At 46.5% G+C, this 16,409-nt stretch overlaps 1 protein-coding gene across 4 annotated transcripts in view; it reads right to left on the bottom strand.

Moving 5' to 3' along the window:
- Nucleotides 1-10,203, bottom strand: part of QKI (QKI, KH domain containing RNA binding) — a 120,128-nt gene extending 109,925 nt beyond the window's left edge. For 3 of the 4 annotated variants that reach the window (XM_087817737.1, XM_087817738.1, XM_087817739.1), the window contains exon 1: nucleotides 9,996-10,201. In XM_087817737.1, the coding sequence (XP_087673863.1) occupies nucleotides 9,996-10,137 (142 nt within the window). In that variant the 5' untranslated portion in view covers nucleotides 10,138-10,201. Of the gene's footprint in view, nucleotides 1-9,995 lie in introns of all 4 variants that reach the window. The other variant, XM_087817740.1, reaches the window with a different exon arrangement.
- Between the last annotated feature and the right edge of the window lie 6,206 nt (nucleotides 10,204-16,409).

Here is a 16,409-nt window from a genome sequence, read left to right as displayed (position 1 = left end):
ACTTGTGGATAAGAAATAATGAATGTTTATTTTTCACTTAAAATATTTTTTCAAAAAACGGTTAAGAGTTTAAACCTGAAATACAGAAAGCTCAAAACACACACATTTTTATTAAATAACATTTTATCTTAACTCTTCACCTGTGTCCAATTTCTAATTCCCTCAACCCATATATTCTATATTCCTTTTATGATTTTAAATCCTCACCTGAGGACATGGGGGGGGGGCGGAGGAAGGGAGGGAGGGAGGAAGGGAGGGAGGGGAGAGAGTGAGAAACATCCAGGAGTTGTTGCTGCCCACACGTGCCCTGACCGGGTATCAAACCCTCGACCTTTCGGGATATGGCAAGATGCTCCAACCAAGCCACCGGGCAGGGGTATTCTACACACTCTTGTTAGTTTACCCTCAGAGCTGTTATGACTCCCTGATATAATCCAAGCCTTCAGCAGTTCCTTCCAAAACTCAGAATAAAGTTCACCTTGGCACTCAAGGCCCATTACAATACGGGTCCCACCTGGTCTCCTGGCTCTACTCTTATTTCTCACTACCCCAAATAACTTAACCCCCACACACTTCCGGAAAGCCTTTCAATGTCCCAGCCCCACTGCGACACTACTGCACTTGCCCTTCTCCCAGAACACCCCCCCATTCACCTCATGAAACTCTGCCGAGGATTAATATCAACTCAGGTTCCACTTCTCAAAAAACCTTACTAGAGACTTCAGCTCAGTGACTTCTGAACTATCAGAACACCTGTGGTGACCTCGCCTTTTCTCCTGTCTTATTCTCTACAAATTCCGTTGCTCATCCGATTGCTAATACTATCAAAACAACTTTAAAATGTTGGCAGAAATCAGACGGTGCTGCCTTCCAGTGAGAAGAGTACTTTGAGCTGAGGTTAGCAGGGCAGTTGATATCTTGTCCAAGATCACCAAACTAATTCATTAGTTAACTGCAAAGTCATGATTAGATCCCAAGTCTATCAGTCAAAAAAACGCTCACCACTCTGCAATATGGGCACAGAAACAGGAATTCGTTGTCACCTTAAGCCGGCTCACGTGTGTACACGTGTACCACACACAGAACGAACACCTGAATGCCCATCACCACAATGCGAGCAGACCTGCAGCCATGGCGGCAGCAATGGCAACAGGAGAGGATCAGATGCCGTTTCCTGGCCTTCATTTGAAATTTTTATTTCTTAAAAATGTTATACACCTGCCATCACGCAGCATCGCTCCCATGAGAGGAATCCCATGGCTGTGAGAGCGCGCAGAGCACCGTGCCTTGTCCTTGCTTCGCGCACGCCTGAACGCAGCGGGCCTGCTCCACAGGCGGGCATCAGCCTGGGGGCGGCGGCTCCCAGGGCGGCTCCCCCCAGCCGTCTCTTCAGGGCTCTGCCCGAGAGACCGCTGGGCCAGCACCACCCCACACTGACCTCCGCGGCGCAGGGACCCGCGCCTCCGAGGGCTCACGCAGCAGCCAGCGCTCAGCCTCGCTACCCTAACTCTCCCAGACGGAATGCTGTCTCCCCTTGCGCAGCTTATCAAATAATACTTTAGTAATAACAACAGCAACAATACTAAATACATACTAGATTTATTTGTACCGTATTATTTAGAGTTAAGCTCTATCCTTTGGTTACTAAGAACTTTTAAGTGAAGGAGCTGAAATCCTCCAAAAACACCTTTCCTTTCTCACTTTTGGCCTCTTAACATAAATATTTACCATTAAAAAACAACCACGTTCTAATCCAAGAATCTGACCAACATCTGCTCAAGTCCTACATATCACAGAGTTAAGAAAACCCCCATCTGCTGTTTCTTCATGTTCACAACCCGAGGCCACAGCAGTTTTCAGCACATGGAACTGACTCCTCTGGGTTTTTCTTCTCGTTTCACCAAGAGTGGCAGACACCTTCACAAAACACATCAGAAGGTAAGACTGAGGATTGGGCTCCAGCTCCGACACTATCTTCCCTAACCATCTGGACAAGTCACAACTTCTCCAGACCTCAGTCTCTGCACCTATGAAATGAGAATAACATCCCTAGACACTCAGCTCCCTGGCAGCTCTGAAATTCCATGATCTTCTGGTATTACTTTAATTTTCCTTACACTTTAAAGTTATCTTTCCTATTTCTTTTAGTTTTTTCATATATATACCTCTTCATATAGTCTTTATAAAACACTTTTGAGACCCCATAAAATACTGGGACATTAAGAGGTAATGAAAAAGTAGTTTCAAATAAAAAAATGCCTGTTTGCTTCTTTACCATGCATTTTCCTACTTCTCTTAGATGCAGGAAATATATACATATATTACATATTTTTGATATTTAGCTTTCCTATGTATTTTAATCTGTTAAGTTAGCTCAAAACCCAAGGGTTCCCCCAATAATTTGTAACTGGCGAGGGAACGTGCACTTACAAAACCTGTCCTGCATGAAAGCCAAAAGCAAGGTCTTTACTTTAGACGCATTCCCCTTTGCACTGTTGACATATAATCATCTCAACCTGAGGCCATGCAGATAATTCATAACTTCCAAAATGTACCTTGCTTTGGAACTTCACCATCACCAGCACCCACTCCCGAGGATTCCAAGGCCAGCTTGAATGCACACCCACTGTTTCCCACTGCAACATGTACGCCTGCCCACACGTACATGCCCACACATGCCCCTTCCTTATTACCACGGCCATATAACATGAACCCACTTTTGCATTTTGTTGTTTTTCTGACACTTCAATACTCTTGAAAAGCATCCAAAATGACAAATTCTGCTTTATCATAAATAATGTAAAAGAAATGTTACAGCAAACTGACTCAACTCACCAGCCTCAAAATTTAGTTTAATAAAATATATAGGTTGAAGTCAATGCATGCAGCAACATTACAAACACAAACAAAATTTTGTTTACTTTTGTTAGACTTGATAGGATGGCTGGATTTTCAAACTAGAATTTTTGCTTCCAGAAACTGAAGAAATGATGAAAACATTAAGTTGTTAATTCCAAGAATTCTGCACAAATCACTTATCTAGTACAAGCTATCCTGTTAAAAACTCATGACATTTATTTTAAAACACTCTTAAAACTAAAGCAGAAAAATGGACTCCTTTTAAAAGGGTTAAGTTTCAGTTAACTGAAAATTTCAATTTATTTTCTAAGCAATGGAACTGTTTCAAACGAGCCTGAAACACCAGTGCTTAAAAAAAATTGCTACGTGTGTTAAATTACTGTAACTGCCACACAAGTTTATACTCAGCTTTCTTCTAACTAAAACCATTCAGATAGTCCTTTTTATTCTAACACATCAAAGCAGCATTTAGGGACAAGCATCTTTTCTATTTATTGTGCTCTGCAGAGTATAAGACTTACATATTGGTTGAACGCTGACATTCATGTAGGCAATTGTCAAGGGAAAAGGCCTACCTATATAATTCCATAAATGCCAAAACTTTCAAGAGCTGAGATGAGCAGTGAGAGCTTTTCTCTGCTTATGGAATGACATACTTTGTATAAGGACTGGCTAGAAACTACTGCTTGAGTGATTTTATCTTTCTAATTCTCATTCACACCAATGGTGGTAAAGTAAAATTAAGATTAAGCTCCTTGAGGGCAGGTACTGCAAATAATATCGTAAAATTTCTAAAAAATATCATTTCTAAGGGGGAAAAAAGTACTTTTTTCTAACTGCCCCAAACCATCACCAATTGTATACAATTTGCTTCATCCCATATTTCAGAGAAACTAGAAATGAAAGAAGAATATGAAGTATCAACCTATTTATTAATTCAACAAACATCTGAGTGTACATATGTCAGGCTGAGGTGGGCACCCTCAAAAGACTAATTTTGACAGGGCAGACAGACAAAAAGAGATACTATGACAATGCTAAGCATGATAACTACATAGAGAGCAATACCCAACACAGACTTGGGTTATATTTACAGCTGAAGGGGACTGAAGTTTCCACCCTGCAGTTGCTTTTGGGGACATTGATTTTAAGCTGGTTATTCAGAAACAAGACTCAGGGAGAACCTCTGCCCTCCCGTCTCTCCTGCCCGAGAGTCAGACGGAGAAACCTGCCTGGGGAAGGGAACCTCAGGAGCAGCCTCCGCCTCCCGAGTCAGCGCGGGAGACAGTGGGCTGCAGACAGGGACCTGCTGGCTGGGTCCCCCGTGTCCCATGGTTTCTGAGCGGCCCAGGGTTTCCCTGCCCTGTGTGCTCAGCTCTTCCTCAGCTACCTGGAAGTCGCCCCCCTCACTTCTGAAACCTAAGACCCTGTCCCCCCTTTTCTCCTGTGTCCAAATGTCTCCCAGTGTCCAGATATGTACCCCAGTGTTGCCTCCCTGTCTTTGCAATTCTCGTGCTTGTGTGAATTCCCCATGCGCATGTATTAAAAATCTGGTTGTCTCCTGGTAATGTCTCTTAGATTCTTAGCCCAGCTAGAAGAACCTAGAAGGTGGGAGGTAAAGTAGTAATTTTTTTTTTTTTAGCCCCTTCCAGTCAAATTTCATAAAACTAACAAACTGTTCTCACACTGAAAAGTTTGATGCTATTTTTGCTGTCTGATAAATGAAAATAAAGCTGTGTAAATCTTACTTGGATATCAAACAATGCAGCTATTTTGAGCCCCAAAACTGAAAAGTCAATTTTTATTTTTAAATATGTCTTTACTGATTTCAAGAGAGGAAAGGAAAGGTAGAGAGAAACATCAATGATGAGAGTCATTGATCGGCTGCCTCCTGCACACCCCCTACCAGGGATGAGCCCACAACGCAGGCATGTGCCCTAACCAGGAATCGAACTGCAATCTCCTGGATCCTAGGTCGATGCTCAACTGCTGAGTCACGCCAGCCGGATTGAAATGTCAATTTTTAAAAGGGGTAGAAGCATTCCCTAGAAGTTCTCATTGAGGGAAAATAATTTATTGCACTTGAAATTCATAATGAACCACCTTAATGTCCAAAGAAGGATCTAAGAAAATAATTAAGTCCTATCAATCATGTAAATAAATGGTACATAATTCCAATTATGACTTCCTGACATGGGCCCAGGAACCACTCCCATCCATTGGCCCTAAAACAGCTCCTTGGATATCTTCACAATTGTTGGCATACCAAGAACAGAAAGTTGCTCAGTGGGCTGTTTTCTAAGTTATCAACAAATATAACCTACAATGGCATAGCATTTTTCATCTCCAAAAGAGAAAGGCAAGTGTTACTTTAAGTACACCATAAATCAAACAAATTGTATTAACTACATGGAATTTCTCAAGTAAATTAAAATGTACCTCTATTTCAGTCAGATTATTAAAAGCTGATATAATTCTGTAAAACCAAAAAAAAAAAGGAAAATAAAAAAAGCAAAATAAAAACCTTATATAGCTAAGTATATGAGCCCGAAAGAGGAATATGGTCCTCAGGAAGGCAAGGGGAAAGCAGAGGGCCGGCCCTTACCCTGCATCGTTGCTGCACAATCTGTTCTCCCTTAAGCAGCAAACCCAACCCATGTTCTCAGGGAAAAATGATACACTTCAATCAGCTTCAGGACAGTGGCTCGGTGAGGGACTAATAACAGAAATACGTGTACAAAACATTTAGAAAGTCAACTTAACTTGTTCTCACTAAAATTCCCAAAGCCATTTTAGGAAAGGTGCTCATACCAAACATACTAGCAAATGCTATTAGCCAGGAGGCCCATTTCTATTAACTCAATTACACATTATATCCCTGGGAGTGCAGCTCTTACTACAAAACATGTAAACTGGATGTTTAGAAAAAGGAGTCACTTCTACCTCACAGTATTTGAACACATACTCTGCTGCAGGGGAGTTAAGCTTCACAAGTATAGAATGAATGTTGAGTAAATGACCTATAATACAAATTATTCCATCACTACCTTGGGCAGCTGGTGGCGCCGCTGGGGCGGGAGGAAAAGGGCGATGGAAAGAGCTGCTTATGAATAGGGCTCCCTTCCTAACTCAAAGGGCTGCGACCAGGAGCGGAATCTTTGCTCCTGAAGAACAAGCTGATGAAAAAAAGACTGCTTTAAGTTAAGTAAAATCTGTTTGTCACAGATACTGATACTGTCAACAATCTTTCTGGAAAGAAAACCCTAAAACTGTAATAAATGTATATAGCAAGAAGCTTCTCAATACTAAAATTTTTTAAAACTAAATAAAGCTTTTGTAAACAAGCAAGATTTCTTCAAAAAAAAAAAAAAAAGGCCCTCGCCAGTCTGGCTCAGTGGTTAGAGTGTCATCCCGGGAAATGAAGGGCCTCAGGTTCGATTCCAGTCAAGAGCACGTACTTCGGCTACAGGTTCGATCCCCAGCCCTGATCGGGGAGCACACAGGAGGCAACCAATCGACTTAACACTTCGATGTTTCTCACTCTTTCTCTCCGCCTTTCACTCTCTCTGAAAAGCAACGGAAAGAACATCCTAGGGCGAGGATTAAAAATAAATAAAATGAGGTTAGAAAAACTAGGGTTTGATACTCAGTAATGAACGCACAGTAAGTGGAAATAAATAGCGACGTGGAAAAATGTGAATTAGCAAAGCAGGTTTTAATTTAAAACATTTTTGTCCCCATTTTTAAGGGAGAGCAGAGTAAGCTGAGGTCAAAAAGAAAATGTATTATGCCCCCCCCTACAAAAAGACTAAGAAAATGAAAATGCATTTTCAAACTAGGAATGGCCGGATCTAATCTAACATATCTGCTCACTTTTTCTAAGCCACAAACTAATTTTTCAGATGTTCACAATAAAAAGACTTAGGCTGGCCTCTCTCATAAACCATACTATACATCTGTTGATTTTTCACTATCAGCAGCTTTAACCTACCCTCTGTCTAAAAAATAAAAACTCAAAATCTGATCTTAAGATCCCCCAGTTCTCCATTTTCCCCTATTTGGAATTTTTAAGTGAAATTGATTTTATTTTTCAATAAAATTCTTCTCAATTCTAAATTGCAGTTGTTTATTAAAAAAAAAAAAAAAAAACTGCATTCAAGCACTGTTGTTGCTTAAGTTTTATTTTCATGACAAAGGTTTTTAAAAAAACAAAAAACAAAAGCACACCCCTCCATAATAACTACTCTTTCCCACAGATGGTCCCAAAGTTCAGTTGAAAACTCCCTGAAGAGAGAGCAGTTTAAGACTTTAAGACCTTGGTTTTATCTGTAATTATCTCCATCTTCAATGAAAGATTCTTAAGTGCTGGAATTATCAACTGAAGTTACCGCCTTCATACGGCTGCTGCAGCTCAGAACATACAACTTTAAAAAGCAACCATGTTGAAGATTCTTGGGTGGAAAGTCTGAGAAGCCCCCTCCACACCTTCCCCAAAAGATAGCCCATAGTCAAAATGTAGGCTAAAGGTTAACTTGACATGGAATTAAAATACTTACCTAAGAAAATCTAGAACACCTACATCTCAAATTTGTAACTAGCCAAATAAAAATTTTCAAACAGACAAGCAAAAATTTTAAAAGCTTAGTTTTGTAAAGTACTTTAAAATAGAATTTCAAAAATACAAAAGTCAAAATTTCTAGTTATCTGAAAATATATCTACTGCAACTAAGCACAGTATCTTAACTTGATTAAAATAATCACCAAAGTCAAATTAATAGTTTTATCTAAATTTAAAATTTTTCATCCAATCCTATGGACAAAGGAAAATGTAATCCTAACCACTAATAGAAGTCATGATTAATTTGTTTTGGACAATGACTGGCCACAAAGGGAGCACAACTTGCCAAATTTCAGAATTAAATAATCCGGCACGGGAAAAAAAGGTGATGCACTTCAGAAACCAATATTCTTCTTCAGTCAGATTAAGTTTATAATAAGGCTAACAATTGCCGGAAGCAGCTTATCCCGCACTGAGGAACAGCCCCCTTTCCTGCACGTTTGTACAGATGGAGAACAATCGAACTTCCCAGCGATGTCATGCTCTCCATTTTAAAGATCCTAGCTCCTACACAGGCCATCTCCATGCTGGGAGCTGAAAAGGCCAAAACGGGACAGACTAAGACTAAGGGAAAAAAACCACATTAAAAACAAACAAAACAAACAAAAAAATGCTATTTAGAATGTATCACCCTCAACTAGTTGTCCCTCATTTAAAATTCAAATAGTTACTCTTTCCAACCACAGTGAAATGAACAAACATTTGTCAGAGATGACATAATTGGAATTCTAGATTTAGAAGATTAAAGTTATCAAACCAAAGGTTAGAAACTTTCTAACGGAGAACCAGCCCCAAATTATCATTTAGAGGTTTTAGATCAACATAATAGCATAAGAGAGCATTTCAGAACTACTCTGGGAGACTCTCATTATTTACTTTTTTAAATATGCACAAGATGAAAATATTTCCAAACCTTTTTAAAATGATCTCTTATACCGTTTGACTGAATTCAAGATTTTAATTCAAAGAATGCAATTTAAGTTTAATCCTAAATATTGTCATAGCCTATTTTCATTGTAATGTCTATAAAAGAGGCCTTCTAAACAACTGCTCTTAAAAAGAAAAAGAGTAACACATTTTTACTAATACTACTAAAACTCTAATTTCACCAAAATGTGCCAAGTAGAAAATAACAGCATATTATTTTTCAAATGTGACACAATTGTCCCAATTTTAAAGATAGTGCTTTCAATGTTTGCAAATACATATATAAACGCAAAGTGACACATGAAATGACCTGCACTTCGAGCTTCCACTAAATTTAATATAGGTCAGAGGGAGCAGGGAACACATTTGGCTCCAAGCATGTCTCCGGTTTTAAAAAAACAATAACTGGCGCCCCTTAGCGCTCACATTCGGAAACACTCGACTGAAGAGTTCCAGCTTTTTTTTTTTTTTTTTTTTTTTTTTTTTTTGACATTCCAGAAAGTTTTCTGCCTTCCCGATCCCTCAGATGCCAACGCAAACAGGGGAAGCAGCACCCTTAAAGGGGCAGCGCGCCCTCGGGGCAGCCGACGCCGCGGGCTCGCGCGGCCGCGGCGGGCACGGGCCCTCGGGCGGGCTGCGAGCCGCTGCGCCGGGCGGGGGGCGCGGAGAGGCCGGCGGCGCGTCCGCCAGCGGCTCCGGCCACCGTCCCGACCGCGGGGCGCCGGGCGCTCCCCGGGCACTGCCGGCAGAGGCGCTCCGGGCCGGCTGCTCCGGCCGTCGGGCTGCCGCCCCCGCCCCGCCCCGAACCCCCCAAGTCCCTGCGAAAGCCCCGCCCGCCGGCAGCAGCCCCGGGAGGCGCGGCGAGCGACTCCCCGCGGCCCGCTTCCCACGGCGGCCCGGCGGGCGCTGCCCTCGGGAGAAGCCCCGGGGGCCCCTCCCCCGGCCCCGGCCCCGGCCCCGTCCCGAGGCCCCGCCGCGTCCCGGGAGCGGCCGCGCCAAGTTCCCGAAACTCGGCGGCGCCGGCCTCGCGGTACTTCGCGGCCGCCCCCGCCCCCGGGGAAGTTGGCTCCCAACAGTCCTCCCTTCCCGGGCCCCCGAACAAAAGGGCGCAAAGTGCGCTCGCTGTCAGCGCGCCCGCCGCGGCTCCCGCGCCGCCGCCTTCCCCGCGGGCCCTCCCCGCGCCAGCCCACGCGGCCCGCGAGCGCGTCCGCGCCGCCCAAACTCCCACGACGCGCGGCCCTCGGGTCCCCGCGCCCAGCCCCCGGCGTCCCCCGGGAGCGCCCCGGGAGCCGCCCCGCGCCGTGTCCTTCAGGCGCCCGGGGGCGCGGGCCGGGCTCCTCCCCGGAGGCCCGCGGAGCCCGCCCCGCAGCCCCGCCAGCGCGCCCGCCCGGGCGGCGCGGGTCCGAGCCGCGGCCGGGTCTGGGTGCGGGCCCGGGGCGTCCCGCCGCGGGTTCCTCCCGCCCGCCCGCCCGGCCCGGCGCCGCCTCCCCGCGCCCCGCCCGGGCCTCCGGGCCCCGCGGCCGCGACCTCCCGCCCTCCCGGCCGGCCGGCGGCGTCGGGTCCCCGCGCGGGCCGCGGGCCCGGCGCTCACCTTCGTCCAGCAGCCGCTCGAGGTGGTTGAAGATCCCGCAGAAGTTGGGCAGGCTGCTCATGAGCTTCTTGTCGTTCATGAGCTGCATCAGGTAATCCGGGGTGGGCTTCGGCTTCTCCTTCGCTTCCATTTCCCCGACCATATTCCAGGCTCCGCAGCCCGCTCCGCCCGCCGCCGCCGCCGCCCGAGACGAGGGAGGGGCGGGGAGCCCCGGCCGCCGGCCGCTCGGGACTCGGCGTCCCGCTCCGCTCCGCGCCCGCCGCGCGCCCTCCCCGCCCCCGCGGGCACTTTCCGCCGCGGCGCCGCGGCCGCCGGCTCGGCGCGTCCCTCTCGGGCGGCGGGGGAGGCGGGTCTCCGCGGGCCGGGCGCCGGCGAGGGAGCCGGGCCGCCGCTCGCTGCCGGTCGCTCCCGCTCGGCCGCCGCCTGCGCCGCGCTCGGTCCCTCGGGCCGGTCCCCGCGCGGCCGCCGAGCCTGTGCCTGCGCCGCCGCCGCGCTCGGAGTCCGCTCCTCCTCTTCCTCCCGCTGCCGCCGCCTCCTCCTCACTCACTTGGCGGCCGAGTTCGCCTCAGTTCAGGCGGCGCTGCCGGCGGCGGCGGCGGGGGAGGGGCGGCGGGCAGGGCCGGGGGCGGGCGGCGGGCGGGGCCGCGCAGGGCGGCCGTTAGCGGGCCGCTCGCTCCGCCCCCCGCCGCCCCCGCCCCCCGCCGCGCCGCCGCCCTCCCGCGGGGGGGCGCAGGGCCTGGGCCGGGGTCGCCGCCCCCGGCGGGCGCGCGGAGGGCGGGGCGGCGCGCGGGCGGCGGGGGGCGCTGCGGGGCGCGGCGCTGGGGTGCCGGGGCTCCCCACGGGACGCGCCGCCGCCCGGCCCCATGCTCTCCGCCCGCTACTAGCGCTTTTTAAATCCGCTCCTCGCCCTCCCCGCCAGGAAAAAAAAATTTTTTTAATTTTTTTTTTTTTAACGTCCTGTTGCTTCACGGAGGACTTTAGGGGTGGTCGTCACGTGGCCCGACACGTAGCCGTAAGGTGCGAGAGCGCGTGCGCGCGGCGAGGCCGGCGGCCACGCCCCTTCCGAGGGTCGCCCCGCCCCCGCCCGGGCCTCGCGTGCGGAGGGGGGGAGGGGAGGGGCCTGGCGCGCGCCTGCGTGGGGCCCGGGCTGGGGAGGGGGCGCTCCTGGGGGAGGGGAGGGCCCGCGGCGCGGGGTGCGGAGCCCGACGGACCCCGAGGGGCGGCGCGGGGAGCGGAGGCGTCCTCCGGCCGAGGCCCCCGCTGCGGCATTTCTGCCGCCCTGGTTCGCGTTCGCCGGGCTTGTTCGCGGTGGGCTCCGGCCGCCGCTGTGTCGGGGGGACCGCGCGACGACCCCCACCCCCGCCGCGTCCCCGTGGTTCCCCGCGGTGCCCAGCGCCGCGCGGCGGGAAGGAGCCCGAGGAGCGCCGGCCCGACGGCGTGGCCGCTGCCCGCGCAGGGACCTGGCCGGGCAGCGGGCGCGGCCCTGGGCACGGGGCACGGCCCTGGGCACGGGGCACGGCTCGTTGCCGCAGCCCGTTACTCCAGAGCCGGCCACGGTCAGCGACGAGCCCCGCGGGGCCCGGGATGCCGAGGATCGTCAATGGCGCTTGCCGGGTTCTGCTTCGTGATGGCATCAGTGCCCAGTAATAAAATGCAGCCGCAGTCAAGAGATGAAATAAAAAGAGCATGTGCCCAGTTTGAAAAGCGAAAGTCCACATTCCTATTTGCAGACTTGCAGAAATAACCCTATGGTGGGCAGGAGGGTTTTCCAAGCAGTAGGATGGATTTCCAATATTTAGGTTAATCTGAGAAAGAATTTTCTCAGCTGCAACAATGTAGTCCTCTTTGGAATGTTATCAGTCAATAAATCTGCATTTGATTGCATTTATGACGTGCGCAATTAACAATGTAGACAAAATTATTTATCATCACACTGACCATTGTGAGAGTTACACTTCCCTGAGCTTTTCTGTTCATCGTGGTTACTGTGTTTTAACTGTGAATTTACTTCAAACAAATTCTTAGGAACACTTTTAAGACTGAGTTTCGTGGAAGCTAAGTGAATTTCAAACAGATACTCTTTGAGTGGCAAACTTCTGGCCTGTTAATTTGAAAAACACTGAGTGAGTTTGTTTTTTAAATTAAGCTAGTTTGACGGAGGAAATGGAATTGCCTTGGCAAAGTTAAAAACATTTAATTCAGATATTTTAAGTTATCCAGCACCCATCGCTAAGAGCCAGAATATTCACGTACTAATTACCTACTTAAAGGATGAATTGTATAAATAGAAGGAATAATTATTTAATCAAAAAGCTGCTGTCACTGAACACTAAGGTAAGGTATGCTTCTTCAGTAACACAAAGTGGTAAGTAGTTTTAACAGGTTTAGGTAGTAAGTTATTTCTTTGATCTGCTAGTGTAAGGGATTCCATCAATCTCCCTTCTTAATGGGCTCACTTCTGTATTACACTCCTAGGCCCTGTACTAAATGCTTTACATGTATAACTCATTTAATCTTCAGGTCAGCCTTGTGCCTTGGGTTCTGCTGTATCCCCATTTTGTATAACAGGAAGCCCAAGGAGAAAGGTTAAGCAACCGGCCCAAGACTACAGCTCACGAGTCCTGGATCTGGGATTCAAAGCCGCTTATCTTTTATTCAAAGCCCTCGTTCTTTGCCCTTCTACTCGCCCTATCCAGTAAGTTACACTGAACCTTCTGACGGTGTTTGACCATTTTTGACCCATAGAAACTGGAATGTCATGTAGCTCACCCTGCTCTTTACTACGTGAACCGGATCGGAGGTAAAGAACTGTGTTAGGCAGTATTCATTTCCCGGGTATTAAGTCCCTTACGGTTACAACATTCAATGGGTTACTATGTATTACCTTCTCAAATACAGATGGGTCACTTCACCTCTCTGCTCACAGTTCCTTGTTGCCTCTCTTCAATGAAAAACCCAAAGACCTTACCAAGGCCAGGAGCACCACAGCTCTCTGACCCCCTGCTGCCTTGCTGACCTGATGTCCACCTCTCTTCCCCATCACAGTGGGCTGTAGCCCCTGGAATCCCCCCCCCCCACACACACACACCCTTAAATAGGCCAAGCAGTGGGACACCAAGTATCTAGTGCGCATGCTTGGAGTCTTCCTGACTTGCTTAAGGTGATTATGCCAAGGTTCCCTTCCTGGTGCAGGTCTATCTGAATCTCTTTAAGGAAAAGGGGAAGTTAAAAAACAAAAAACCTCTTCCTGAGTGAGTTGGGCTTTGCACTTGGAGTTTCCTCTCCTTGCAGTTTTCCCCACAGGCCTATAACCCTTCCTCAAGGTGTTTTACCATCTGAAATGAAACAGCACAGAAGTGAACACACATCCTCGTTATTGCCTACTTACCCTCCTTTTAATTCTTTTCATAACATTTATTTCCTTCTGACACATTCAATCTACAGGTAAGATGGTTTATCACCCCCTCAAACCACTCCCCACCCACCCCCACCCCCCTGTAAGCTTCATGAGAGCTTAATTTTGCTCTATTTGGAATTCCCAACACCTGGAACAGCGTGTGGTATGTGTAGGTACTCATTAAAAATATGTTCCAAAGGGTATTATATTGTTGTGCACCAGAAACTATGCACAACCCTTACCTACATTATTTCTTTCAATCCGCACAGCAGATATTTGAGGTGGGCACGAGAGCCAGACGCCTCTCCTCGGAGACAAGTGCACCATCCAGAGTTCCCCACCTCTTCTGTCTCACTCCTGCTTCAGGCACTTGAGGTCCATAGGACACCACTCATTACCCAAAGGATAAGTGCAGTGAGAAGTCAAAAACTTTTGGGATACTCACTTGCCTTCAAGAAGCTTAAAAATCTAAAAATTAATGTTGAAAAACTTTAATTACATTATTACAAAAAATATCATATTACGACATTGACAAGTTACAGTGTACACAGAATGTGAGTATGGGTGAGCTTCCAGTTGAAGATCCTTATAACTTTTTGTAGGAAAAATTGTCATCTAATACGTTGACCCTAAAAATGGTTCCATATCTAACATCAGTAGTTAACCACAAATTCTCTTAAATCTGATTCTGTTTGTTTATTGCCATTCTTGACATTTAAAATAGAAATTTACAGTATTCCAAACATGTTTTCATCACCATGGAGTTCTTGTTCCTTGGACTTCAGAATCAATGTTTGATGACTTTTGTCTGAAATGTTATTTCTAAAAAATTTAATCCTTAAATTTTCCTAAAAGGGAATGGGGCATTCCCAGTTTCTTTGAAAAGTAAATCTTTGTTTATTGTCTATTAGATTTCTTAAGGCTTCCTTTAAATTATGAGATGTCTTACAGGTCTATTTAAGAGGTTGAAATGGAACATTTTAAGAGTGAGTATCTTCGTCAACAAATAGTTAAGTACCTGTCATTAACCCTAAGGCACTTTGGGGCTTAGCTGAGAGTTAATGTCAGACACATATGAAAAGTTAACTAGCAAAAATAAATGCTGAAGACAGAATGCTGAACGAATGGAAATGAGCACTGCCTTCCAACCTGGAAGCCAAAGCAGGGCTGCTCTGGGAGGCGGGTTTATCCCAGGCTTGAAGAAACAGTGAAAGTACCCAGGCTGGGCACTGACAAAACATGGAAATGGGAAAGTACCAGGCTTTAGGGCAGGAGTTTCCTCGGAGAGTAGTGGATGCCGGATTCGTTCAGCCTTGAATGTCAAGCTACAGTGTTCATAGAGAGGAGACATCGGAATTTTTTTTTTAAGGCAAGGAAATTAATCAATGAAACAGTGCCATGGGTTCCGTCCAGTGAGGCACATTCATATCTAATAGTGCAAACACGACACGGATAGAATGAAAGGCTCTGCTCCCCGTAGCCTTCTAATGCTAAGTGTGCTGCCTCTTTAAACCACAACAAGGTTGGAGATGCGATAGTAACATTTTAGCTTCAACCACTGCACAGCAGTTACATGTTAACCGACCGGGTCAGGTTTCTACTCACTTGACCCCAAAGGAAACTTTAGAGGTAAAAAGCTTCTCAGCCAAGAGGCAGGCTCTTGTGCCATGTAATCCAATCTTCATTCCATATTTAAACGGAAACTTTAAGAAATAATTGTCTTTTTATAAGATTATGAGAGAATCGAGAATGCATTTTGTTTTGATCTACTTTCAGGCCGATTCACAGTTTTATGGTTGCAAAACAATGTCCATAGTGTCCCCCTGGATTGGGTTAATTCCTTGTTGCTTTCCTTCAGGATCTGGTTCCTTCAGCATGAGTCTGCAATTCGATTTTTTTTTTAACATATTAAAGAGATACTGTTTGATTCCTAATCTATGTGTTCGTTTTAAACAACTAGGGAGCAAAGGAAGTGTCTACTCCTGTCCTAGACACTTAATCAAATTCCATTACTCTTTACTAAAATTTAACTTACACCTTAACATTGCATTTTTCCAGTAATTTCTGTATATTCTTGCTTTCTAAGCAGAGTTCTGAGTGGGACCAGGGAGACAAAAAGAGGACTGACATTGTAGAGTCCCTATAAACTCGGGCGCTTCAGTTATTAATTATCTCACTGAGTGCCCAGCAGCTCCGAGTTAATCATTACCCCCATTTATAGTTAAGAGGCTGAGGCTCAGAGAGGCAACTGAGTGATGTGACTCTCCTGATACAGCTAGTAAATGCGGGGACGAGATTCAACCCAGACCTTCCAAGTCCTGACTGATTTACAGCAGGATGCCGACCCTGCCGTAAGTTAATTTTGTGAACCCCAAGAGCTGTGTCTTTTAATGACTGAAATACTGTTATCTTTGAGTCTTTTTTCAGTATTCTAACCAATGGTGATGTTGAATCTTTTCAAACATGAAGCTCTGTTAGCTCAGTGAAATACTGCTGGTGTCATATAGGGAAAAGATTACTGTGCTGGGTATAAAAGGCCTTATTAATGAGCTCTGCATCACTGAGTAAATAACTCAGTCTCTCTGAGATTCCCACTAAATGATCTTGGAAGTCTTTTGGAGGTCTACAATTCTAAATAAAATGTTTTCATCCATATCAGCAAGTGAACTTTGTTGTAATTTAATTTCTGTGTCTAGGAGAACCCTGTGTACATATGGTGATGTAATGGCAATAAGAAATGTATTTAAAAATTGTCGGTGTTCGACTTTGTACTCCTTATTGAAATAAAACATTTATTAATGCATTTTTGTTTCCCTTGGACAATAAACTTAACTGAAAAATGTTGCATTTTTATAATTTCCAAAGGATTAAATCAAATCCTTTTTTTAAAATAACATATTACAACTTAATAAAAAGTAGAGCACTGAAAAATCGCATCTAGAGCTCCTAGTGGAGACACTTTCTACCAGGAGAGCATAAAAACTCCTGGAGGGTAGAATCCAGGCCTCTGCCTTCGT

This window comes from Miniopterus natalensis, chromosome 5 (genome assembly GCF_054644295.1).
Source record: "Miniopterus natalensis isolate mMinNat1 chromosome 5, mMinNat1.hap1, whole genome shotgun sequence".
In the NCBI taxonomy this organism is placed as follows: domain Eukaryota; kingdom Metazoa; phylum Chordata; class Mammalia; order Chiroptera; family Miniopteridae; genus Miniopterus; species Miniopterus natalensis.
This window is presented reverse-complemented; position numbering and strand designations above follow the sequence as displayed.